Consider the following 26,257-nt stretch of genomic DNA (forward strand, 5'->3'; position numbering starts at 1 on the left):
CAGTGAATAAATATTATGCTTAAGATGAAAACCCGAAAAGGGCATCTTAAAAAAAAAGAGAGGGATCAGGGCGAAAACCCGAAAAGGGCGTCTTGATTAGTACAAAAAGATTAGGATGAAAACCCGAGAGGGCATCCTAATGAAACAAACCTGGCGGTCGAACGATAGGTCAAGTAGTGAGACTACAGTATTTGAAGCACTTCTGAAAGCTCGAAATTTTCTACGCAAGAAGCCATGCTCGAAAAGATTATTGAGTGAGAAACGTGTTGTATCCGTTGAATACATTGCTATGTGTTGTAGGCCAATTTTAGCCCATTTACATCAAAACCCAATTTAGCCTTACCTAACCCACCAAAATTAAACCCAAAACCCAAAATCTTAACTACCCAAATCCCAATTTACATCAAAACCCCAATGGCCCAAACCCTAAGCCCAAATCAAAATAAAAAACCTAGCCCACAACTTAAACTTTTCTCAACTGGCCACTCATTTTCCACCACCAACTCCACTAACCACACCTTTTCCACCACCAACTCCACTAGCCACTCTTTTTCCACCACCAACTCCACTAACCACACCTTTTCCACCACCAACTCCACTAGCCACTCTTTTTCCACCACCAACTCCACTAGCCACACCTTTTCCACCACCAACTCCACTAGCCACTCTTTTTCCACCACCAACTCCACTAGCCACACCTTCTCCACCACCACTTGTACCTACAAATGAAGACATAAACAATAAAAAAATATTTTGTAAATGGCTATATAAGCCTTCTCATATTTTGTATATGGAGGAGATTTTTTGGAGAGTTTTTGGGAGAGAAAGTTATTGTAAAGGATTTTTGGAGAGGTTCCTTTTTAAAGTAATCAAGGAGAAGAGTTATTGTGAAGGCTAGTTTTTGGAGAAGCTAGTTTTTTTTGGAGATTAATCAAAAATCAAAGCAAAAGATGTTTCTTTGTCTATTCTCATTTTAAGTTCTTTGTTTACTTATTGTTTTCCTTTCAATCTTATTTTGTTTCTTTTATACGAAAGTAAAAAAAATAAAAGGAGGAAGCTTACCCATTTTTACCGAAAAAGTTTTTTTGAGGTCCGGCTGCCGTGTACGGTGGCGCCGGCGGCGGTCTGGCGACCGGACGATGGCCGGCCTTGTGGCCGAAAATCACCCACCCTCTCCCTCTCTTTTTTTTGTTATTATTATATTTCTTAATATTATATTATATATATTCTTTTAATATATTAGGTATATTTTAAATTTTATATTACGTATATATATATTTTATACTATTTTATTTATATATCTTTAATATTATATTATTTATATTTTTTTTTCTACATGTTATCTTATGTATATATCTTAACTATATTATGTATGTATTTTAACACTATATTATGTACATATTTTTAATATTATCATGTATTTATTTTTTATATATGTACATATTGATGTAGTATTATTAATAGTATTTTTTTTAACATCATTATTATTTCTAATATATATATTATGTACATCTTTTTTATTTCTATTTTATTTTTTATTTGTCAATATTAATTATTATTATTCTAATATTTTGATATTTTAATATTTTATATTTTATATATTTTATTATTCCCATCATTGTTCGCATTTTTTGACAATAATATTCTTAGATTTTTTTTACTATCATTTTAAAAACTTTTTACATTTTAATTTTAAGAATAAGGTAATGTACCGATTTTAACATTAAGTCATCGATTTCATCGCTATGTTGGGTGAAATTAATCGGCTCGTGTTAAAAACGGGACCTCCTTCTAAAAAACAAAAAAACTTGCAACTTCTCATTTCCTTCAATCGGATCACACTTAAATGTCAAATTGAATTCGTATTTTTTGAAAATCAAGACAACATGTGTTTAATAAGATACCAATTTTGGGCGTCGCGAGGGTGCTAATACCTTCCTCGCGCGTAACCGACTCCCGAACCCTAAATTTTCTCTGGATTTTAACGTAGACCTAAACTTAGCCTTTTATTTGTTTTAATAAGAGATCTAATAGGTGTCCGATCACACCTAGGAAAAAGGATCGGTGGCGACTCCCTGTTTATTTCAAAAATCAAACGTCAAATTTCAAACTTTTTTTTCAATAAATCGCCACAATTAGCGACCAAGCTAAGCTAAAATTTTTACGTCGCTACACTATGCATGTGCTTTGCTTTCCATAGCTGCTTTTAAATAAACTATTTATTGTATATTAATAAAAATATTAAAAATATAGTTTATATTTACATATTTTTATAATTATATTTAAATTAAAATTTATTATTTAAATTTTATTTGAGTCGAATTAATCTGAGGTGAAATTTTCTTATAAGTTTATCAACTTCAAGTAGACTATTTGACTTATGAAAAGATTTTTTAAAGGCCTTCATTTTTTAGGGTAAACTACATTAATAATCACTCAACTATGAAAATTTACAAAATGATCACTCAAATATTTTGAATTTTTGGGTGTTTCTATTTTTATATTAGTCAATTAGTGACCAAAAAAGACAAATTGAACAATTAAGTGACCATTTTGTAATTTTCTATAGTTGTATAATAAAAAAATATTAATAATTATGTAATTATTAGTGTAATTTATTATTTAAAAAATAGATTTTGTTAATGAGGATACTATGTGTTTAAATCTATTTGAATCAATAACCCTTTAAGAATTTGTCATCACCATTGCAATAAGTTGACTTTTAATACTAATTTATAATGTATAAATTACTTATATAATATCGAAAATTACTAACGATTGATGATATATATATTTTAATTTGATAAGCATGTCTCATTTATTTTTAAACTAATATTTTAATGGTTTTTTCGAAACTGATTCAAAATAATTGACTAATTACGAAAATAATTTAGGTGTAAAATTTTGTATGAAAATAACCCGTTTCTTATGATGCATGTCGGTGTTGTCATTTTTATTGGCGGCACCACCTCGTCGTTATTGAGTAATCATCAACTTTTAAAAAGAAAATGTGCATGGGTCCTGCCAAAAAAATTGAAGGCACCAGATTGAAGTGTGATTATATAAAATATTCAGGGACCTGATGAAGCAATTGTCCTTTTTAGATTGGCTGGCGGCACCAAATTAAATGCTTTACAATTTTTTGTCTATTTGCATGTTAGGTTTGTTCCCTTTTGAAATTAAATTTAAATAATCTTTAAAAAATATAAGAATAACAAAAATATACCCTTCTCATTTTTTTTAAATTTTTTAAAAACAATAAACTTAAAAAACTATATAAAATTCTTACTTAAATTACCCAAATACATCTCTCAAAAATTTCCTCAAGTTTATCTAAATTCAAATATGTTAGGGAATGAATAGAAAATGTTTAAATTTAGATAAACTTGAGGAAAAATTTTTTAGGGATATATGTGGGTAATTTAAATAAGAATTTTATATAATTTTTTAAGTTTATTGTTTTTAAAAAAATAAGAAATGAGAAGGGTTTATTTTTGTTATTATTATATTTTTAAGGGTTATTTAAATTTAATTTCAAAAGGGAACAGACCTAACATGCAAATAGACCAAAAATTTGGAAAGCATTACAGTTGCCGAATTAAATGGTAATTGCTTCATCATGTTTTGAACGTTTTATATAATCACACTTTAGTCTAGTGCCGCCAATTTATCTGGTGGCACCAATAAAAATTATTTTTTAAAATACAATCATTGGTCAATGATGGGAGGCCGGTGCCGCCAATGTGTCTGGCGGCACCGACAAGTACTATAAAAATCAAGTTATTTACGTACATGATTTTTAATTTGGGTCCTTTTCATAATTAATCAAAAAATTAGGTTACTTCTAGAAAAAAAAAGTCCATTAAAGATTATATATTTAGCAACATTAATTATAATTTCTTTATTGATTTTCTTTTATGAATTGAATAATTAAATAATTAAAATAAATTATATATTTACATATAATAAAACTCAACTTGAGCATCAATCTCATATATCAAATAAGAAAAAAAAAAGTATAGTGCTTGTTTACATCAACCCAAGTGATTTCCACATGGTAAGCCCATCAAAGTATATAATCATTTGTTTACATCAACTCAATATGAGTTTAGATGGGCTGCGCGTTTATCTGCGATTAGTGTAAAAACAGCAGTAACAATGAGATTAGATAATATAATGATACTGTAGCATGAACTAAAAAGTAAGCTAAATGCACTATACCGTACCCAATCGCCCATTCAAACCCACCATCAATTGAGTTTTCAAGACATAAATAAATCTTAAACCTTAAAAATATATATTTCCTTTTTTTTACTGCTAAAGAGATCAATTTTGTAGCGGTATAGCCCTTCTAGTCAGAATGTTTTATTTTGGTAATGAATCGTATGATTTGAAATTAATTAATAATAGTAATAACATATACAAATGTATGATATTAAAATAAAAAAAAGTTAGATTAAATTGTGAGTAAAACAAAATTTAAATACGTAAATACATCAGATTAAGAAATATTAAGTACACTACAATCGTTTAACATGATGTTATAATCAATTTTGAGTTGATGTCGAGTTTACTTGTGATAGCAACTTAATAAATAACATTATTGATACTAGATTTTTGTCACACCTGCAATATGGGTGAAAGAAAATTTTCATTTAAAATTTGTTCAATAATGAATATAGGTAAGGCAGTAACGAACTTATAATATTAAACACATGTTCGATCATTGGGTTTTTTTTAATTATTTTATTTAAATATGATATAAAAGTACGAAAAGATAAAAATGACATCATAATAATATTAATTATAATTTGAAAGGAGTATTTCTATAATTTCATAATTGAGTTGGTAACCCAGTTAAGGGTGACACGAGCTCCATAAATTGCTTAAATATAAGTATTAGGTTAGATATTTAACATGTGTTTGATCATTGGATTTGTAATTTGTAATTATTTTATTTAAAGATGGTATAAAAGTATGAAAAGACAAAAGTGACATCACAATAACATTGATTATTATTTAAAAAAATTGTATTTCTGTAATTTCATAACCAAGTTGGTGACCAGTTAAAGGTGACACTAATTCAGTAAAGTGTTTAAATATAAGTATTATATTAGATATTAAACACATATTCCGTCATTGGATTTGTAATTTGTAATTATTTTATTTGAAAATTATATAAAAGTATAAAAAGATAAAAGTGCTATCGTAATAATGTTAATTATAATTTAAAAGAAATGGTATTTTTATAATTTCATAATTGAGTAAGCAGATCGATTAAGAGTGATACTAACTTAGTAAAATACTTAAATATGAATATTATATTAAATACATTAAATATTTTTTTAAAAAAAATTATAATATGTAACTATAAACCATACAATTACCGATGCAATACCGATTACCTTATTAATTAAAAAAGAGAGGATATTTTTGGAATTTCGGGAGAATAAAAGCAACAATCTCACTTCCGACGGAAGGATATTTCTGGAATTTGAAGAAAGTGCCAAAAAACACAAAAAGTTGGAGCGACGCCTGCGACATTCGAACTCTCGCGGGGAAACCTCATGTTCTTAGCAGGCACACGCCTTAACCACTCGGCCATAGCGCCACTTTAATTTTGTCTGTATTTAACTTCTTTTTATCTTTTCTCTAAATAAAGCAGTCCATATGAGGTGTCCAATTACTCAATGCTTTAGCTATTTATTTCTTTATATAAATTTTGTTTGGCTTCTTTTGGTAAAATATATTTGTATCCTTTATGAGAAATTTTCAAATAATAAGTAACAAGTACTTTATTAGTCCTACCAATTGCAACGAAAAAGGGGTAATATAATTTTTAGTCCCTAAACATTTTTTAATCCATTTTGGTATGTTTGGTCTTTAAACTTGAGTTTTGTCAAGATTTGATGGCATGACTGTAACACCCCTACCCGTATTCGTCGCTGGAACAGAGTACGAGGCATTACCGAGGAGTACAAAACACTTACAGATAATTTAAATATATTTTTATAACAACTTGTCTCGATTTCATACTATTTCATATTTAAGCTTTACTTGCCAAAAGTATTTGAAATATCATCTTTATGCAAATAGCACACATGAGGTACATAATTCCATAGTTAAGAATGAACACATTTATCAAACATATTTCACATTCATATATCAATGTCTTACATTTCCATATATCAATAACCGACATTTTTCTTGTTTTTCAAATAATTATGTGTAACCATTGATAAGCATGTAATTCACTGTTTCTTCCTGTCAATCACAATTTCAAATGACAAATTCGTGTGAATCAGCTCAACCTCATTAGGTGTTTAAATTCTATCACTTTGATTCACATACTGATAACTTACTAACATAGCCTGTCAAACACAATCTCTGAATGATAAAATCACATAATTGAGCTCAATAATAATAATGATAACATTACTTACATTTCTTTTTCCACATGTTACATTTACGACTTACCAACTTGTCCATCCAATGAACAGCTTACGGATTTGAGTACATCGTGATTTGAAGCCCGAAATTTAGCTGAAGCACATAAGTGCTAAACGGAAGCCCGAAGGCTAACTGAAGCACATAAGTGCTAAACGGAAGCCCGGAGGCTAACTAAAGCATTTAAGTGCTAAACGGAAGCCCGAAGGCTAACTAAAGCTCATCAGAGCTAAACTGAAACCCCAAAAGGGTTAATTGAAACTCATATGAGTTAACGGAAGCTCGTAAGAGCTAAACGGAAAGCAAACACGAGAATTCGCAACAAATGTTGAATCTCGGTTTACTTGGGTAATTTACCGTCAATTCATCTTTTTCACTGAAAGATTGTACTCATTTCCTGCGTTCCGTTCCTCCGAAATTCTCAGTTTAATTTCATAACTTTTGTACATAATTTACTTATTTTCAATAATTAACATACATAAATATTAATCACCATCCATAAAATAATATTGAAATTTAATAATATTAACAAATGGTCACTAAATTTAGTTATATAAACTCACAAGTTCGATTTTTTGTATTATAGCGATAATCATAATTTCATAATAAATATTCCAAATAAAACATTATATCGTTTCTAATTCAACACTTATAGATTATAATCGGGCATGTGATCAGTTTATACACGAGTCATTCATATATTTTTGTATATTTTCCTCCTCCTCCTCTCCATCCACATCCTTAGTATAAACAACACACTTGTAGGTAACATTATCTATAATTTTCACTATCTACTTATGTGAATATTCAAGCTGTCCATCTGTGTCATAGTCACTAAATTATTTTTATCTTGAGCTACAGAACTCCAAATTAAGATCCATTAATTTTCCCAGAAACTAGATTCACATATCTTCTTACCAAAAAATTTTCATAATTTTTGGTTGGGCCAATTAATACAGTTTATTCATTGAAGTCTCCCCTGTTATGCTGTCTGACAGTTCCAACCCTTTTATCACTAAAAATTAATTATCTCCTCGTACAGGATTCGAATGATATTCCCGTTTGTTTCTTTTGAAAATAGATTCATTCAGGATTCTAAACATATAAATTTAAACCCCTAATTATTTTTATCCAATTTTTTTTATGATTTTACAAAGTCAGAACAGGGGAACCCGAAATCATTCTGACCTTGTCTCACAAAATTTATCATATCTCATGATTTACAATTCCATTGCTTACATTATTTATTCTATAAAAAACTAGATTCAATAATCTTTAATTTCATATTTTATTCATCCTTAATTCCATTTCTAAAATTTTTGGTGATTTTTCAAAGTTAGACTACTACAGTTTTAGTGCAAAATGTTGATTTCCATTTTGCCCCAAATTTCACAATTCATACAATTCAGTCCTTGCTCAATTAACCCCTCAATTAAGATAATTTTCTCAATTAATACTTTTCCTAAACATTATAAGTTATTTCATAACAATTGAATTTCAAAATTTCTACATAAAACTCTAACTTCAAACTCTTTTACAATTAGGTCCCAAACATTCACTTTCTATTCAATTCTCACAATAAAATCAACATATAAACAATTTAAAGCTCTAATTCCATGCCAAATCATCATATACTTCCAGCACATATGTATAGAAACTTTCAATTTCTTTCATAGAATCAAAAACTAATGAATTCAACAATAGGACCTAGTTGTAAAAGTCACAAAAACACAAAAATTTCAAGAAATAATCAAGAATTTAACTTACTTGAAGTAAAAATATGAAAAACCAGCTTAATAGAACTCTTCCATGGTGTTTTTCTGATGAGAATGTAGAAAAATAAAGAAAAATCTAGATAATTCCACTTTAGTCCTAGCTTTTTAAAGTAAAATTTGCAATTTTCTAATTTTGCCCTCAATTCTCCTTATTTTCTTGCTGATTTCATGCCCTTGCCGTTCAGCCCAAATAGAATTTGGGTCTATTTTCCTTTTAAACCCTCTTTCTTTTATTAATTAAGCTATTTAATCATTTCCCATAATTTTGCATTTGATACAATTTAGTCCTTTTTGTTTAATTAACTGTCAGAACTTTAAAATTTCTTGACAAAACTTTATTACTAACATATTAACACTCCATAAATATTTATAAAAATATTTATGGCTCGATTTAAAATTATCGAGGTCTCGATACCTCGTTTTCGATTCTAATTATTTTAATATTTATTTTTAGTACACTATTCACTATTTCAAAAAAATTTTCTAACTTCACATTTAATTTATACTCACTAAACTAATAATATTTCCTACTCATTTGTCGGATTTAGTGATCTCGAATCACTGTTCCGACACCATTGAAAATTAGGCTGTTACAATGACATTCTAAAATTAGACCATATTATCAATTTTTCATATTTTTCAAATTTAGGGACCAAAATGAAATTAGCTGACAAGTCTCGATACCAAAATTGACCTAATTACCATGTTTATATGCCAAAAATTACATTATTCAAAAAAATCCCTTTATTTTATTTTTTAGCAATTGGTCCTCATATTTTACGGCAGTTGAGAAATTAATTCAATTTAGCAACATTGTTAAACCTTATCGTAAAATTATTGATCTAAAAAACAACAGTTGAACAATTTATATGCGGATAATTAACAAAAATCAACAATTCAATAAAATTATATGAAAACAAAAAAAAATCCAGTAATCCAGATTCATGTGTGTACCAATAAATGTCTATCCAAAAATTTTATATTTAGTCCCTTTACTTCTATTTTTTAACGATTAATCCTCATATTTTATGAAAATTATGAAGCTAGTTCATTTTGACAAAACTATTAAACCTTTATCGGTGACTTGAAAGTCAACATTTCAACCATCTATATGTAAATAATTAGCAAAAACCAACAATTCAACAAAAAGTATACAAAACAAATTGAAATAATATCTACCAACAATTAGACCGAAGTTTCCAACTTTCATGAAAGAAGAGGACAAAATTCTGATATGTTAAAGTAAGGATACTAATTTCGTAATTTTTATAAAATAAAGGATGAAATCCGAAATTAGACCCATAAATTTTTTTAAATTAATAAAGTAGATCAAGTTTATTTGTCGTTACCCTAATAAAAGTGGTCCCAAATTTGAGACACGCGTTTCTCGTAATGTTTTTTGCCCGTCAAGTGCGTGTCACGTGGGCCTTTCCCCCTTCGTATTTTTTCTGCGTCTTTGACAACGTCACCCTAAGCTCTACTCTCATTACGTACACTCTATTTTTCCCCGGCAACCGGCTCTTCACCGGTTTTATTTTCTCTTAGTCTAACTCAAGTAAATGCTCTGAATGGCGAAAGGTCAAGGGATTTCATCCACCTTTTAAGGGGAATCAAATTAATGACCGAATTAATCATATCATTGATTTTGATTAAATTAATTTGATTGATAGGTTTAATTTTAATTAAATGAATTGTTATAAAATTATAAATTTTGAGTTAAATCGATTTTTTTTTATGTTAATTCATATTAGTTCATAAGTCAATCGATTCTTTCTCTTATTTAGATTAGTAGTGTTGGTTGATTCTTAATCCAACCAGTAAATTTTTTTTAAACTGGTTTGGTAGTCGAATCAATCAATGATTTTAAGTTTGAGAAATATAAAAAATAATCCATTGTAATTTCGACAGTATAGTAGATTTTATGCTCATTTTAACTCACGCTTGTTGCATTCTTATTCAATAAAATTATATCATCGTAGATTCACTCTTGTATAATTTAAATAGTAGGGTAAATTATATTTAATGTCACTAAACTATTAGTAAGTTTACATTTTAGTTACTTAACTTCAAAAAGTTACTAAATGGTCATTGAACTATTCGAAAGTTTTTATTTAACTCACTAGGCTATTAAGTTTTCTTTTTTAAAGTCCGACTAGTAAGCTCCAAGTGATTATTCGAAATCGATATGGTGAATCAATACCTATCGATGAGTAGAAGAATATACCTTAGATCCAAGTTAACCTAATAAGTAGTGCTGAAATTTGGAGAAAAAACTGTTTGGGTTTTGATTCATAGATCCGTGGTGTTTCAAAGTTGTTTCATAATAAAAAATTTTGTAGAAGACAAGGGAGAGAAGAGCTTTCATTTTGTGCAAGTAACGCCACCAGAGAATGCCATACAACAACGGTTTTATCAACACGGTGTTTTAAATAATTTAGTGATTATTTTATAACTTTTTAAAGTTGAATGATCAAAATGTAATTTTATTAATAATATGGTAACCTTGAGTGTAATTTACTCTATATATTAAACTCTCTCGTAAAGTCTTTTCTCATTAAAAACTTACGTATATTTAGTCGACAAAACAATTTATTTACAACATAAGTTGTTGAAATAAGGAAAAACAATTACACTGGATCGTTTTGAGTTGTCTTTACTTCATTGAAATGCTTTCTTAAATAATTCATAAAATATTACTGCATTAAATTTAGAGGTGGTATCAAGGGGTTGGCAACGGCCTGATCCCTTTAAAATGAAAAATTTTAGTTTTGATCTTTTATAATTTATAAAATTTTAAATTAGTACATGGTAAAATATTATTTTCCTTTTCAAATAATTAAATTTTAATTTAATTTTAAAAAATTTATAAATATATAAACTATTAAAATAGTGAATTCGCAATAAAATATACAACTGAATCTGCAGAAAAGAATTGACTTTTCCCTTCATTAAATTCCTTAAAAAGATGGTACAATTTAGGGACTAATGTGGATAAACAATTCAAGGATCAAATTAAAAAAATATTAAATTTAAGGGTTAAAATTGCTTTATCCTAAAATAAATAACCCAAAAAGAAAGAGAATAATAAAAAGGTTAAAATGTGTCAAAAATCCCTGTACTCTTCATAAATTTTAGAATTTAGTCCATCTATTTTTCATATTTCAAAATTAAAGTCCAACTATTTAAAAACTTGTTGATGTGACATTTTAAAATTTAAAAAAAATCATTTGGTAGTGATATAACTAAAAAATTGATATTGTAATGAACCTGAATTTAATAAAATAATTTTAGCATCGTTAAAAGTTGGACCTAAATTTCAAAACCTAAAAAGTAAAGGGACTAAATTCTTAGAAATAAAAAGTATAAAAACTAAATTCTAAATTTAAAAAAAATGCAAGGACTTATGCATATTTAAACTTAATAAGAAAAAATAGTACTGAGAAAAAAACCACGTGTCGGTAGAATCTCGATAAAACCTGGAATTCTAACATTTTGTGACGTCATCAAAGTTTAACTCTCAGAGTTTAAATACGCAATAAATAAATAAATAAGAAAAAAAGAAAAATGGGCGAAGCTCTCTTTTTAGTGTTTTAACTGAATTGCAGAGAGACTATATTGACTCTCTCTTATTTATTTTCTCTCTCAAAAAATCCCCAAAATCTAGGGTTGTTGTTTTTGTTCTTCTTTGTTAAACCGGTAAGTGTCTCTTTCAATTCCCTTTTTCTCTTTCCTTTTTCTTTTAATGGATTTTTTTTCATAATTTCTGATTTTTTAAATTGTTTCTTCTTTTTGCCTCTTTTTTTTTTTGGGGGGGGGGTAATTTAGAAAGTGGAATTGCAGTAAGTTTAGGGTGTTTGGAATTTTGGGGGGTTTTTGTTTTTTGTTTGAATTTTTATTTTGTATTTGGGGGTTTTGATTGTAGAATTTGATGAATCGAGGTGATCTTTAGTGTTAGAATTTTGGGTTTTGTGGGATAACTCGAGAAATAGGGTTTTCTTTTAAAGAAAGTAAAATTCTGGGTTCCATGCAGAACATGGAATAATAGTTTTGAATTATTGGGAATTTAGGGAAAAAGAAAATTAGTGAATTAAGAGTGAACTTTGAGGAGACCAAGTAAATAACTTTGTTGATACAGCAAAAGGATGTTGTGAACTTTAATATTTTGGAAAGCATCAAAAGCAAAAAAGATTTGTTATAGATAAGATATGCAGAAGAACAGTGATTGGGAAATCTTTTTATTTTCTTTGAATCTTGAACATAGAACAAGTAGCAAAAGCATAATTTACTAATATGGGCACAAAATATACTAATTTTCCATAAGGAATGTTAACCGGTTCTGGGTTTTGTCTGTGTGTGTGGTCAAAGCTTTGTGGTTATCACTTTTATGCTTTTTATTTCTCTTTTTAAAACAAGTTTTGATGTGTTCTTTTTGATGAATGTGGAAATTTCCTTTTTCTCCTTTTTATGTTTTTCTTTCTATTCTATCTGCTCGAAGGAAAGGTCGTAACTTCTTGTATAAGGCATTTTCGCTGGTTCTGTGTTAATTGCGGTTCATGTCTATGTCTATGTTTTGCTTTGTTTTGTTTTTCTCATGTGCCATTACATAAGTAAGAAGAATTCGTGTTTTCGAAGGATAGATTCCCATGTTTTTATGTCAATCGGTGTGTTTTTGTAGCTATGTCTTTATGTTTATTTTATTTCAAATGGCTTCTAATTATGACATGTTTCTTGTGTGGAAGTAATTTATTGTTTGGTCAGAAGGAATCATTCCGTTCGTTTTGTATTTTCTATCTTGATAGATGGCCCTATTGTGATTGTAAATTTTAAATAAGTTCAAATGTCCTCATCTTTGGGCACAGAGAATAAGAAATTGACTATCATTTGAGTGTATTGGGAGGAATGCAGTCGAATTCTGAAGAAGGAAGTCGATTAGAACCTGCAGTGCATGGTGTTCATCCAACTGCAGTTTATTCTGAACCCAAGTGGCGTAATACTGGTTATGGTGCCATCTCCCCGGGAGTGAGAGGAGTGAACTCATTAAATTCATCTTCGATGGAATGCACTAATGCATCAGAGTCGAATGATGGGCAGTCACTGTCCAATGGTGCACTAAATGAAGAGGATGATGTTAATAAAGAAACACAAACTACTGCATCCTCTCGGGCAGGTACGTCACATTATTATGCTATTAATATCTGTAGCCAATAATTACTAAAAAGAAAATGTTATGAACATAACTGGCTAAGTCTGTATGAAGTTTACTGCTTGGCCATATTCTTAGTAAAAGTACCATGGAGGTCTCTGTACTAGGAGCAGGATTACATTTTGCCCCCGCTACTCAAAAAATGGGGAAAGTAGTCCCAGTATGCTAGATCAAAGAGCAAACTGGTTTTTTTTTGCTATTAAAAACTAGTCCTTATACATCAGCATGAGGTACACTGGCATGCCACGTGTCATTGTCTGGTTATTCCATTAGCCACATCAGTTTTTGATAGTACAAATGAATGAAAATTTTAACTAAAAGGATTAATTTGCTCTTTGATCTAACGTACATAGACTAATTTATCCATATCTTAAGTAGAAGGGGTAAAATGCGATCTAACTCCCTAGTATGGGGGTCTCTATGGTACTTTTACCCCAATTCTTCATCATGTAATGAGTTCTGAGATTGAACATGGATATATAGGTTATTCAAATTAGATATCGTTCTAGATTCTGTTTAGTGGTTACTACTATTTCAAGTAAACCTTTATGATGGTTATGTGGAATTGGAAATAATTGTGAAAACCTAGTTCAAGACATTTGGTCTCTCTCAACTATTATAACCATATAAGTGGATGTGCTAAGCAACGGGTTTCTTTTGCCATGCCCTCTGTTCATTTTTAGTTGGAACTGGAGGACAAGAACATCACAATTTGCAGCATGTTGGATCTAGCATGCCTGCTGTGCGTGATGAAGGCCTCACCCAACCTCCCCTGCTTGAGCTTGTTGGTCATTCAATCGTAAGTGGCTCAGGTTCAATATTTTCTCCTGTACTGTTAGGGGTCTCATAGTTACAGAACTTGCTATGGAAGGATTCCTAGTTTTCTTCCAATCCTTTTGCAGGCATGTGCATCAAATCCTTATATAGATCCACTTTATGGAGGAATGATGGCAGCTTATGGACATCAGCCTATGGTATGCAACCTTAGCCTATTCCTATCAATATGATCTAGTCTAGATGCGTTCTTCTCTTACAAATTGATCATTGTGCTCTTGCTATATAATTTTTATCTTGAATTTGTGCTGCTTGTGGATTTGTTTCTATTGATGTTCTATCTTTCGTTTGAAATCTCATGAGACATCAAGGTTATACTGATGCTTCAATACAGATTGCAGTTTACGTATTTAATATCACTCTGCTTGATAGACATTTTTTCTGCCTAACTTACATTTTCAAATGCAAAGCATAAACGTTTTTCCGGAAAAGCTTTACTATTCTTTTATTCCTTGGTTTGAGTTGGAAAGAATTGAAGAGGATTTGCACTTTGCTACTTTTCAGCATGTTTGTACATATGCTCAATTCAGTGTTTGTTAAGGGTGCAAGGAGCGCTGTAGGCACTATAACCATTTTATACTTGAGGCACAAGGCGCAAAAAATGTGCCTGCCTGAGCAATATGTATGTTTGTGCTTTTATTTGCACTAACATTGGTAAATTTTCTCTTCATTTTGGTGAGCCAATATATGTGATTTTTTTATTTTTTTTTGGGGGGTGGGGAGGGGTGTTCCATGTTTGTTTTCAAATACTCAAAACATTGAGAAGTGGAGAATTTTGGAATTTGCACCTGGAAAAAAAGTCCTAAAAATACTCGCAAAGCTGAAGGATTTTTTTCCTTCTTTTAACAAATAGAGCTAAATTTCCGTACCTTGTGGAGGTTAATTTTCCCAAATTTTCTCCAAGAAACCAAACATGAATTTTTTTTTTTTAAGTCTCCGCATAGCCAAATTTTTATGTTATATGCTCAACTTTGGTCTTAGCTAGTAGTGTTTGCATGTTCTAGTGCTAGGTTTTTATCTTTTCATTCGCTTCTTAATTTCTTATCTTCTAACGGACTCCATCATAGGGGTAGACCAAACCAACAAGCCTTAATCCCAATTTACTTGTGTCGGATACAAAAACCAAGACAAAGTAACATTTATGTAGGGTCAGGTACATCAATCCTCCTCCTATTATTCCTATCTTCCACCATCTTCTCTTCTAGATCTAATAGAATAAAATTGTTGGGGGTAGACAAAGTAAAATGAAAAGAACAATATTGCTGGAACTAAATGAAAACTTCTTCACGGTGGAAGTTCACCTGTAGTTACTTCATTTTTGCACTAAATTCAGCAACCCTTAATTTAGATGACCAGTTTTGCAGGATAGTATTTTCTGCGACTTTGGATGCTTGCTACTTAGATGAATAGAGAAACATGCTTTTGAATTTCAAGTTCTTTCCAATTCTTAATCTTTAGTGAACCATCGGTCCATGATTTGCCATTTTCCTCCTCTTTTTCTTCCTATCTTTGTTTATATATATATATTTGGTACAACTGTGATTCGATCCCAAGCTATTCTAGGGGAAGGTGAACACTTGGCTAATAGGCCACACCTTGGTGGTCTCCTATCTTTGTATATGGTCTTGGCATATTGGGGGTTGGCATTGGGATACTAGGGAACAGGGAAATCTGACTGAAGCATGATTTTATTACATTACCAGGCCTAAGTCACGAATTGTCACTTGTTCTTCTTCTAGTTTATTTGTTATAATATGATAAAATTCTTGAAAGCAAGAGCACCATTACAGTAAGCTTCTTCGTTTAAGAACCTTCTTTTGATATTTGACGGACAAGACATGGTACACTTTCTAATGAATAAATTTTTGCAATGGCTAGGGTTATCCTCCGTTTGTTGGAATGCCTCATGCAAGAATGACTTTGCCGATTGAAATGGCACAAGAGCCTGTTTATGTAAATGCCAAACAGTACCAAGGAATTCTCAGGCGAAGGCAGGCCCGTGCCAAAGCAGAACTTGAGAAGAAGGTTGTTAAATCCCGAAAGGTAAATCTAAAACCACATACTCACGGTATTGATAATTGTGCAGTTTAAACAAGAGATCTTTTTCAAAATATTGACTATTAAAGTTCGAACCTCAACATAGGGAGAAACTTGGTTCTTTTTATTGTTTATATGGTTCGACTCTATTACATATATGCATGTCGTCTGACCTTTATCCTTGTAATACCACATCTTCTATGGCCTACAGCCTTATCTTCACGAATCAAGGCACCAGCATGCTTTACGTAGGGCGAGAGGTAGTGGAGGACGTTTTGCAAAGAAAACAGATACCAATCCAGGAGAAGAAAAAGGATCAGGTTCAGGTCCCACGTTATCATCCCAATCTCCAAGTTCCTCCGGTTCTGAACCATTACAAACTGATTCCAACGAAACCTGGACCTCCTCCCTCACCCAGCATGGCATCCACCATGTCAACGGCGGCAGCCATTATCAGAAGCTAGGTGGTAACATCTCCAATCAGGCCGCTTTCTATCCGGTGAATGGAGGACAATCCTTTCAAAAGCTGAAGGGTTGAACTCCAGAGACGGTTACAGTCATGGCAATGCATTAGCGAGGCGGCAAATCATTCTTGGCTTCGGTTATATGGAAGGGGAGAAGAGATTGTACGAGACCCGGACATCGTTTTCGTCTTGTCTGTGCTTCTATAATTTTTCCCAAAGCTGCATTTTTGTAAATATACCGTTGAATAGAACTGAAAAAGTAAGTAGTTAAATTAGTAGAGTTTGTGAGAAATATTTGATAACTAGTAGATTGCACCCAGGGCTTTCGTCGTTTTAAGTTTAAAAAAAAAAAAAAAAACCTGATGTTTTTGTAGTTTGGATTAGCAGTTTTTTTATAATGGTGACACTTTTTTAAACGTTAAATATATGAGCCTTTTGGGAGCATGCTATTTGCCTTTTTATTATAACATCTACAAAATATAAGTTAAAATGTGTTGCAGGTCCCTATCTCTTCAACTATTTGAAATATGCTCCCTATACTTTTTATTTTTAAGGAATTTAGGCCCATTTATTTTTTTAGTTTTAAAAATGCAAAGTTCAGTTTTTAGTGAATTTAATAAAGAAGTTTAATGAGGTTTAAAACAGAATGATAGAAGTAGAGAGAGACTGAATTCTGAATCTAAGAAGGGTATATAGACTTTTAAGTAGACTTGTTCATGGGTCGAATTATCTTTTTAAATCGAAGGTTCTTTCGAAATTTGAGAGGGTTTGAGTAAAATTATTATGTCCGTTTAAAATATGGGTCGAGCTCGGACTTAAAACATTTAAAGCTAAAGCGTAGCCCAACATGACCCTTTTTCAAGTCTATAATATTTTATATAATGTTAATTTTATATATTATGTAATTTAAAACACATTAAAAAATAAATCTATATAGAATAATATAAACATTAAAATAATGTTAAGATGATTATATAAAAATTTTAATAACTAAAAAATATATAAATTTATTAAATATTAAAATAATATAATATAAATATTTAAAAAAATAATAATATAGGTGACCCTAAAATGAGTCTGGGTTAGTCTTTTGTAAATATAGGTAAATTTTGACAAAATTTTAAACCCATATTTAGGTCAAGTTTGAGCAAATTTAAAATATGTTAATATCATATTTAGGCCTACCCGAACTTGACCTAATCCAGCTCATGAACACCTCTACCTCTAAGCTCATATTTTAACCTAAAAATAAATACAACAAAATTTGATTTTTTTACTTTTTTAAAAAAAAAGAGTAAATTACAAAATAAATTAAAATATTTATAAAAATAAAATAATTAAATTATATGTAATTAAAATAAAAAAATAAAGTAGCATGATTAAATATGGATGATTGGTATAAAGCTTCTTTTACATCTATTTTATTATTTATACTATTAAGTGTTGATTTAATTATTAATTTAATTATCAAATTAGATGAATATGTTAGTATGATGTAAGTGGTGACCTTTGTATTAAAAAAAAAAAAAGTGGTGACCTTTAATTAAGTTGACGGCCAAGGACTCCTTTTTCCTATCATCAGTCAACAAAATAATATTATTACTGAATTTTTAATTATTTTAGGGTTTTGATAAAAATCAATAATTGCCCTTTAAACCCTAAACCTTCATCTACTTAATAAATTTCTCTTTAGATTTTTATATTTATTTTTCAAAATAGGAACTATTACCAGATATATAATAAAAATTATTAAATTAGTATTTTAAAAATAAAATTTATTTTTTAAATTAATAAAAATGCTTTTAAAATAAATAAATGATTTTTAATCACTTTATGTAACGGGGTTTTTTAGAAATAAAAATGGGGACGCCATAACCTACTGCACAGTGGGTGAAAACGTAATTCCGTCCAAGTTCAATGTACCACTAAACTCCATATTTGTTTTCGTATCTTTGTCCAATAACTTTTCACGCGCTTTATTTTGACATTTGTAACGCGCTATTTTTTTATTTTTATTTTTTGTTTTCTACAGTCGAAGCTTATATTCCAAATTTGGGGAATGTTAATTTGAGGACTAAATTGTAAATACAAAATTTTAATCACTTTCTAATTTTTTATTTTGGTAAAATAAAATAAAAATGAAAGTTAGGAATTTTACAAATTTTTAAAAAGATAAACATAAATTTAACATTTTATTATTGAAAAGTTGAGAATTTTGGATTAGAGAACAAACTGATATGTTGACATGTAAAAGATACTCATGTCACGTGATATTATTGGAATGGATCGTTTTTGACATAGAAGTATTCATGGGCCGGACCTAAGTATGATATTAAATATTTCATATTTGTCCAAACTTGGCTCGACCTGAAATATGAGCTTAAAATTTTATTCAAATCGGCCTATATTTGCAAATTATTAACCCAGGCCCATTTTAGACTTGCCCATATTATTTTTTAAAAAATATTTATTTTATTTTAATATTTAATAATTTTATAAATTTTTTATTTATTGAATTTTTTTATATAGTTAACTTAACATCATTTTAATGCTTACATTAGAGTAGTATTATATATTTAGTATAGATTTATTTTTTAATGTGTTTTAAATTACAAAATATATAAAAATAACATAATATTAGGTATTATAAACTAAAAAATAAGTTGGGTTTGGCTTGGGTCTTGAACGTTAAAGCCCAATCTCAACCCGTATTTTAAATGGGCTTAATTTTTTGCCCAGACTCATTTTTTGAGCTTAATATTTTTGCCTAAACCCTCCTAAATTTCAGACTGATAGTCTAACCCATGAACAGGTCTAATTTGACGGAGAATTTTATTTGATAATTTCTCTTTAAAGAGGTATTTGTCACGCTTTGAATTACGTTATTTATTCAAATTTATTTTTAAATTACTAATTAAACATAATGATGGTAAAAAAATCTCAGATTTGATACGACTTAACTTGATTCGATAAGGTTAATTATTTTTTTATGAAATAGGGTTTGGGTTAAGATGGATTTAATTCTTTAATTAATCAAATCAAGTTGAGTTTAGAAAAAATTCATCCCATATTGCCTCGATGTAATATTAATTTTAAATATATAATAAAATTTATAATAATATTTAATTTCGAATCGAGTAGAATTTCAATCATGTTAAAGGTTGCCATTTTTAAGTTTAATGGTGTAAAAAACCCTTAAACTTTTTGAAAAAAAGCAATTAAGCTCTTGCATTTTTTTTGTATTTAATTAGGTATTTGAATTTTTAAAATGTATCAAAAAAGTCTTCAAAATTTTTCAAAAAAATAAATTAATTAAGCCACTGTTTTTCTACACTCATTTGGGTACTTAAACTTTCAAAATGCATAAAAAATGCCTTTAAAAATAAAATAAAAATCAATTAAGCCCCTGCTTTTTTCACTCAGTTGAGTACTTAAACTGTCAAAATTCATTAAAAATGCCCTTTGACCGTTAAAGTTAGTCCCTAATTTATATTAGTTAAAGTCACAACGTATCACAATCACGAAGTGACATGTGACAAAAAAATAGTAAAAAATAAAAATTAATAAAAAATATTAAAAATTATAATTTTTTTATGTATTTTATAATTTTTTATACGATTTTTATAAAAGTATAATTTAATTAATTAATTATGTTAAAGGTTGCCATCTCTAATTAAGTGCCGCGAGTAATGCATTGCGCGTGGGCATGTTATCAATGTCCATATTCAACAGGGAAAAAAAAATGTCCCGTGTCAGGCACGTGACCATTGGCGCACCTTAGCAAAAACAAATAACACTTCCTCTTCTTATTTTTATAATTATCGCACTTCACACAAATAAAATCCACTTCTTCTTCTTCTCTATCAATAAAGAGAAAAGCATCAAATTCTCTGCTTTTATCTCTTCACCATTGTTGCTATACCTTTCTTTAGTAAAGCCTTTTAGTTTTTTCATTCTAAGCAATGACGACGTCGTTTGGAACTACGACCGGTACTCTCACGCCGACCGATCCCAAGATCCGATTTCAGAGCTTCACGGGGTTGAAATCTTCCAATTCCATAGCTTTGACGAGGAATCTTCGTGTGTTTCCCCTTCCTTTTTGCACTCCTACTCTCATTAGAGCTGTCTCCACGGTCAGTTTTTTTTTTGAATGTTAATTGTTGTTTGGAATCTAAGAAAGTGTGGGAAAATCTTGTAACTTTTTGGCAAATTGTATTGCTTTTCACTCTCTTATCTCAGCCTGTCCCTAAAAAAAAAATTCATTCTTTATTACTTTCTGAGAAATTGCTAATGTCAAATGATCAGTTTGAGACTGTTTTCCCTTTATTATTATTATTATTTTGCATATTTTGGAACTAATATTGATTTGTTTCATTTTGAATGTTAATTTTTGTTCGGACTCTAAGAAAGTGTGGGAAAATCTTGTAACTTTTTTTTTTTCAAATTGTTTTCCTTTTCACTCTCTTTTCTCAGCTTGTCCCTTACAAAAAAAATACATTTCATTCTTTTTTACTTTCTGAGAAATTGCTAATGTCAAATGATCAATTGACACTTTACTTTTCCCTTAAATTCATTTTTTTGTGTGCATATTTTGGAAATAATATCATTTTGAATGTTAATTGTTGTTTGGAAGCTAAGAGAGTGTGGGAAAATCTTAAGAAAGTTGCTAATGTCAAATGATCAATTGACACTGTTTTCCCTTCAATTTTTTGTTTATCTATTAATAGGTATATATTTTAGAAATAAAATATTAATTCATATTTTAAATTTGAGAATTATTTATATTAATTTGCGTCTTTGCTTGAATCCCATTGCAGCCATTGAAGCCTGAAACAAGTACAGCAGAACCAAAACGAAGCAAAGTTGAAATCTTTAAAGAACAAAGTAATTTCATTAGATACCCTCTCAATGAAGAAATATATACAGATACACCCAACATAAACGAAGCTTCAACACAATTAATTAAGTTCCATGGCAGTTATCAACAATATAACCGAGATGAACGTGGTACTCGGTCGTATTCGTTCATGCTTCGAACTAAAAACCCCGGTGGGAAAGTCCCGAACCAGCTTTACTTAACTATGGATGATCTCGCCGATCAATTCGGTATCGGAACATTACGTTTAACGACGAGGCAAACGTTTCAACTCCATGGTGTTTTGAAAAAAGATCTCAAGACTGTTATGAGTACTATTATTAGAAACATGGGGTCGACTCTCGGTGCGTGTGGGGATCTTAATCGAAATGTGCTTGCTCCAGCTGCACCGTTTATGACGAAAGAATATAAGTTTGCGCAAGAAACTGCAGAGAATATTGCGGCATTGTTGACTCCGCAATCGGGGTTTTATTATGATGTATGGGTGGATGGAGAGAAATTTATGACTTCGGAACCTCCGGAAGTTGTGAAAGCTAGGAATGATAACTCTCACGGAACGAATTTCCCAGATTCTCCGGAGCCGATATATGGTACACAGTTCTTGCCTAGGAAGTTTAAGATTGCTGTGACTGTGCCAACTGATAACTCGGTGGATATTCTCACGAATGATATCGGTGTAGTGGTGGTCTTCGATGAAAACGGGGAGCCTCAAGGGTTCAACATATACGTAAGATTATTACTGTAGGATCGAGTGGTCCTTGTACTAGGAGACGGATCGCATTTTGTCCTTTTACTTAAAGAAAGAGCAAATTAGTCATTGTATTACTGTTAAAAGCTGATCCCTATAAGTTAGCATGAGTTACACGTGGCGTACCACATGTAACTGACTGGTTATTCGGTCAGCTATCTCAGTTTTTAATGGTAGAAGTGAATGAAATTTGCTCTTTAATCTAACATACAGAGACTAATTTGTTCATTTTTTAGAAAAAGGGGGGGCAAAATGTAATCTGAGGGGCAAAATGTAATCTGACTCTTAGTACGGGGGCTTACATGGTACTTTTACCCATCTTTCACCATTTTTATTGCACCTTTTTATACCTAAAAGTATTGGTTTCTTGTTATTGCAGGTTGGCGGTGGCATGGGAAGAACACATAGACAAGAGACTACTTTCCCGCGTTTGGGTGAACCACTCGGTTACGTGCCAAAAGGTGACATTTTATATGCTATTAAAGCCATCGTTGCTACACAACGAGACCATGGTAGAAGAGATGATCGTAAATATAGTAGGATGAAATATTTGATTAGTTCTTGGGGGATTGAAAAATTTAGAAATGTTGTTGAGCAATATTATGGAAAGAAATTCGAGCCTTTCCACGAGTTGCCGGAATGGGAATTTAAGAGTTACTTGGGATGGCACGAGCAGGTTCGTGTTTTTGATTTGATGTTATGATTGTCTTGAATTGTTTTCATTTTTAACATCCTTAGCATTGACACGGTGCGTTTAACCGACTTGGTAACTTCTCATTTCACAGGGTGACGGTGCTTTATTTTGCGGGCTCCATGTAGATAACGGTCGGATTGGAGGAAAAATGAAAAAGACACTGAGGGAAGTGATAGAGAAGTATAATTTAAATGTGCGAATCACCCCGAACCAAAACCTCATTTTGTGTGACATTCGTAGTGCATGGAGGCGTCCTATTACCACAGTTCTCGCTCAAGCTGGGTTGCTGGTAAGATTCTTATTAGAGTCAAGCATCTTAATATAACGGTTAAGTATATTTGTTTATTAGTTCGGGTTCGTTGCCCGTATGATAGTTTATTTATGGCATGTTAGTAGCTAGATAAGACTATCTAACCTAATATGGAATCACACGAACCGTTACCAAATATACCATGGCGTAGAATCCCTCCAAAAAGACTGCATGTAGGATTTGCTTAATCATTGCCCAAAGCACCGAAATAACATTTTTCGGGAGCTTACTATTTGTGTAGTGTGCACTTTGTGCTTAATTGTTTAGTTCTTTCCTTTGGTTATCGATATTCATTCTCGAAAATTATAATTCATATGTTGAATTAGAATGTACGGCTGACATGTTCTTGCTACGAACAGCATCCTAGATATGTGGACCCCTTGAACTTAACCGCTATGGCGTGCCCGGCTTTCCCACTTTGCCCTTTGGCAATAACCGAAGCTGAACGAGGTATCCCCGACATCCTCAAGCGTGTCAGAGCTGTCTTTGAGAAGGTGCGTTGTATGATCATTGGCTTAAACAGTCAACTCCTTGACCCTTTTAAAGAATCCTATCAATTATCTGTATTTGTGATCGGGTTTGGAACTCTAATAAATAGATCGGCACTGCCTAATTTCAGGTTGGACTCAAGTACAGTGAGTCCATAGTGATAAGGGTAACTGGTTGCCCTAATGGTTGTGCCAGACCATACATGGCTGAGCTTGGACTAGTTGGTGACGGTCCAAACAGTTATCAGGTAATTCGATTATTTGACTCGATGCCGTTTTATACTTGGTAGGATAACTCAGTAATTCCCCCCCTTCTTTTTTTTTGTTTAGATTTGGCTCGGAGGAACACCGAATCAAACCCAATTAGCAAGAACTTTTATGAACAAAGTCAAAGTTCAAGATCTCGAAAAAGTTTTCGAGCCTTTATTCTACTACTGGAAACGAAAAAGACAGCCCAAAGAATCATTCGGCGACTTCACAACCCGAATGGTAAGTATTTTTTTGTCTTCGATATTGCCTCGTTAATATTTATCCAACAATCAAATGATGATTTCTCGCAGGGATTCGAAAAACTTCATGAGCTGGTAGACAAGTGGGAAGGTCCAGTTCAATCACCGGTAAGGTATAACCTTAAGCCATTCGCCGATAAAGAGACATACGAAGCCATGGAAGAGCTTGCAAAGCTGCAGAACAAGAGCCCTCATCAACTGGCAATGGAAGTCATTCGTAATTTCGTTGCTGCCCAGCAAAACGGTAAGAGCGAATGAGTTGGTTTTTACGATATTCTCACTGGCTGGCTGCATTGTCTAATAAACGGAACTGTCGGTGTCTCTTTCTCGAGGTTGTTACTGTTTGGTAACATCGGATGAAATCTTGGTTTTTCGAGATGATTTTGGTATCATTTTACGGGATCTGGGTTCTTATCTATAAAATTATTGTGTGTCCTAATTGTTTGTTGAGGATTGTGGAGTTTTTGGTTTTTAGAATATAAATTGCCATAGCTTAGGGATGAAACAGCAAAAAGCAAAAATGAATAAAGCTTCAATGACAATTAACAATGGCAAACTCGAAACTAAAAGCTGATTTCTGGTCTTTTATTATTATTATTATTTATGTCTTTTAGATTATAAAACATGGATTTGTTCTTCTCAATGGATGGATATATATATATTCTCAAAAGGATCAATTGCATCATTTTCAAATTAACGATAAGACAACTTTTAGTCCTTGAAATTTACAAGTTTTTCTAAATTAGTACCAGCATGTCATCGTTTAAATTTTTTATAACAAAAAATTACGACTTTAAGTGATGTGGCATAATGTAATATTATAGTATTGTCATTTAATAGATTAAAATTGAAAAAAAATTTGTCAAGTCTCGAAATTAATGTGAATTTAAAATATTAAGAATTTATCAAAACTAAATTAAGAAAAATTATCGTTTTCAAAATATTAATATTGAATCCGATCTTCACAAGATAAGCTTCGATCAAAATACATATTTGTGTGTACTATTGTGTGGATAACTTGAAATAATTTTTGAGTAATTCTTGAATAATATACATGCACACCAGGATAGCAATCCATGTGAAGTGGTCCCTGAAGTCATTCATTTTCAGAGTCAAACATGGAGATGGTGCATGCCTTGAGACATAGTTAAAATCAACAATGTCCAAAGTAAAAAAGCATCTTTGTGTTTCGGTCCAGACTGTTTGTTTCCTTAGAAAATGAAGTATTCCCAGACAAAAGTCAATGTGAAGGTGGAGAGACTCGAGACAAAGAGAGAGAAGAAACCCAGTCCGAGCCCATGCAACACACATTACTTTGGATTTAGTAACGAGGTGTCAGTATTTGTTGCAAACATTAATACTTAATTTTTTTTAATTATTGAGTTATTAAAATAAATAATTTATAGGTTATACTATGTATCTAAGGAATACCTCTAAAGGCATGTATTTTTTTGTTAATTTTTAAAACTTCAACTTAGTAATTATGTCTATTTTGATATCATAATTTCGCAATTAACTCCATTTCAATTTATATATTTAGAAAAGTATAATAGTTTAATTATGTGACAGTCGAATTTGTGTCTGTTATCATCTAAAAAGTTAATTTATTTAATGACGTGGAATAATTTTAAAATATTACGTTATTAAATTCAGATATTAAAGTGAACAAAAAAAAAGCATAGATAAAATAAACCTAGTTTCAAGTTGGACAAAAAATTACATTAAAAAATAAATTGGATTAGTCTCAGGGACTAATGTAGATAATGGTCGCCAATTTTAGAGACTAATATGATCAAAAAAGGAACTATAAGGACTAATATGAAAAATGTTATCGTAATCAATATATTAAGACTTTTTCAAAACCAAACAAAA

The 26,257-nt window shown here is 30.8% G+C and overlaps 2 protein-coding genes across 4 annotated transcripts; both read left to right on the forward strand.

Moving 5' to 3' along the window:
* Positions 1–11,769: 11,769 nt before the first annotated feature.
* Positions 11,770–17,204, forward strand: LOC121212660 (nuclear transcription factor Y subunit A-1). 3 transcript variants are annotated; one of them, XM_041085862.1, is made up of 6 exons: positions 11,770–11,918; positions 13,082–13,389; positions 14,109–14,224; positions 14,328–14,399; positions 16,138–16,302; positions 16,508–17,204. In XM_041085862.1, exons 2-6 carry the CDS (start codon positions 13,122–13,124, stop codon positions 16,832–16,834), a joined length of 948 nt encoding a protein of 315 aa, XP_040941796.1. In that variant the 5' UTR covers positions 11,770–11,918; positions 13,082–13,121; the 3' UTR covers positions 16,835–17,204. The 3 variants fall into 3 exon arrangements, with proteins under 3 accessions (XP_040941796.1, XP_040941795.1, XP_040941797.1); XM_041085861.1 differs by lacking the exon at positions 11,770–11,918 and having other exon boundaries at positions 11,987–13,389; XM_041085863.1 differs by lacking the exon at positions 11,770–11,918 and having other exon boundaries at positions 12,041–13,389; positions 14,297–14,399.
* Positions 17,205–20,579: 3,375 nt separating this feature from the next.
* LOC107945202 (sulfite reductase [ferredoxin], chloroplastic) lies at positions 20,580–24,941 on the forward strand. Its single transcript, XM_016879087.2, has 8 exons — positions 20,580–20,893; positions 21,578–22,363; positions 22,764–23,060; positions 23,170–23,367; positions 23,748–23,882; positions 24,008–24,124; positions 24,207–24,365; positions 24,437–24,941. Exons 1-8 carry the CDS (start codon positions 20,723–20,725, stop codon positions 24,641–24,643), a joined length of 2,070 nt encoding a protein of 689 aa, XP_016734576.2. The 5' UTR covers positions 20,580–20,722; the 3' UTR covers positions 24,644–24,941.
* Positions 24,942–26,257: the final 1,316 nt, after the last annotated feature.

Source organism: Gossypium hirsutum, chromosome A13 (assembly GCF_007990345.1).
Source record: "Gossypium hirsutum isolate 1008001.06 chromosome A13, Gossypium_hirsutum_v2.1, whole genome shotgun sequence".
Lineage (NCBI taxonomy): Eukaryota > Viridiplantae > Streptophyta > Magnoliopsida > Malvales > Malvaceae > Gossypium > Gossypium hirsutum.

What these genes read in the sequence shown, in the direction of transcription:
- LOC121212660 (XM_041085862.1), top strand. Translation starts at nt 13,122, where the DNA reads ATGCAGTCGAATTCTGAAGAAGGAAGTCGATTAGAACCTGCAGTGCAT. An exon ending in CTTATGGACATCAGCCTATG is followed by an intron (nt 14,400 to 16,137) that starts GTATGCAACCTT and finishes TGCAATGGCTAG; the next exon opens with GGTTATCCTCCGTTTGTTGG. An exon ending in AGGTTGTTAAATCCCGAAAG is followed by an intron (nt 16,303 to 16,507) that starts GTAAATCTAAAA and finishes TATGGCCTACAG; the next exon opens with CCTTATCTTCACGAATCAAG.
- LOC107945202 (XM_016879087.2), top strand. Translation starts at nt 20,723, where the DNA reads ATGACGACGTCGTTTGGAACTACGACCGGTACTCTCACGCCGACCGAT. An exon ending in TCGCTCAAGCTGGGTTGCTG is followed by an intron (nt 23,368 to 23,747) that starts GTAAGATTCTTA and finishes TGCTACGAACAG; the next exon opens with CATCCTAGATATGTGGACCC. An exon ending in GCGACTTCACAACCCGAATG is followed by an intron (nt 24,366 to 24,436) that starts GTAAGTATTTTT and finishes GATTTCTCGCAG; the next exon opens with GGATTCGAAAAACTTCATGA.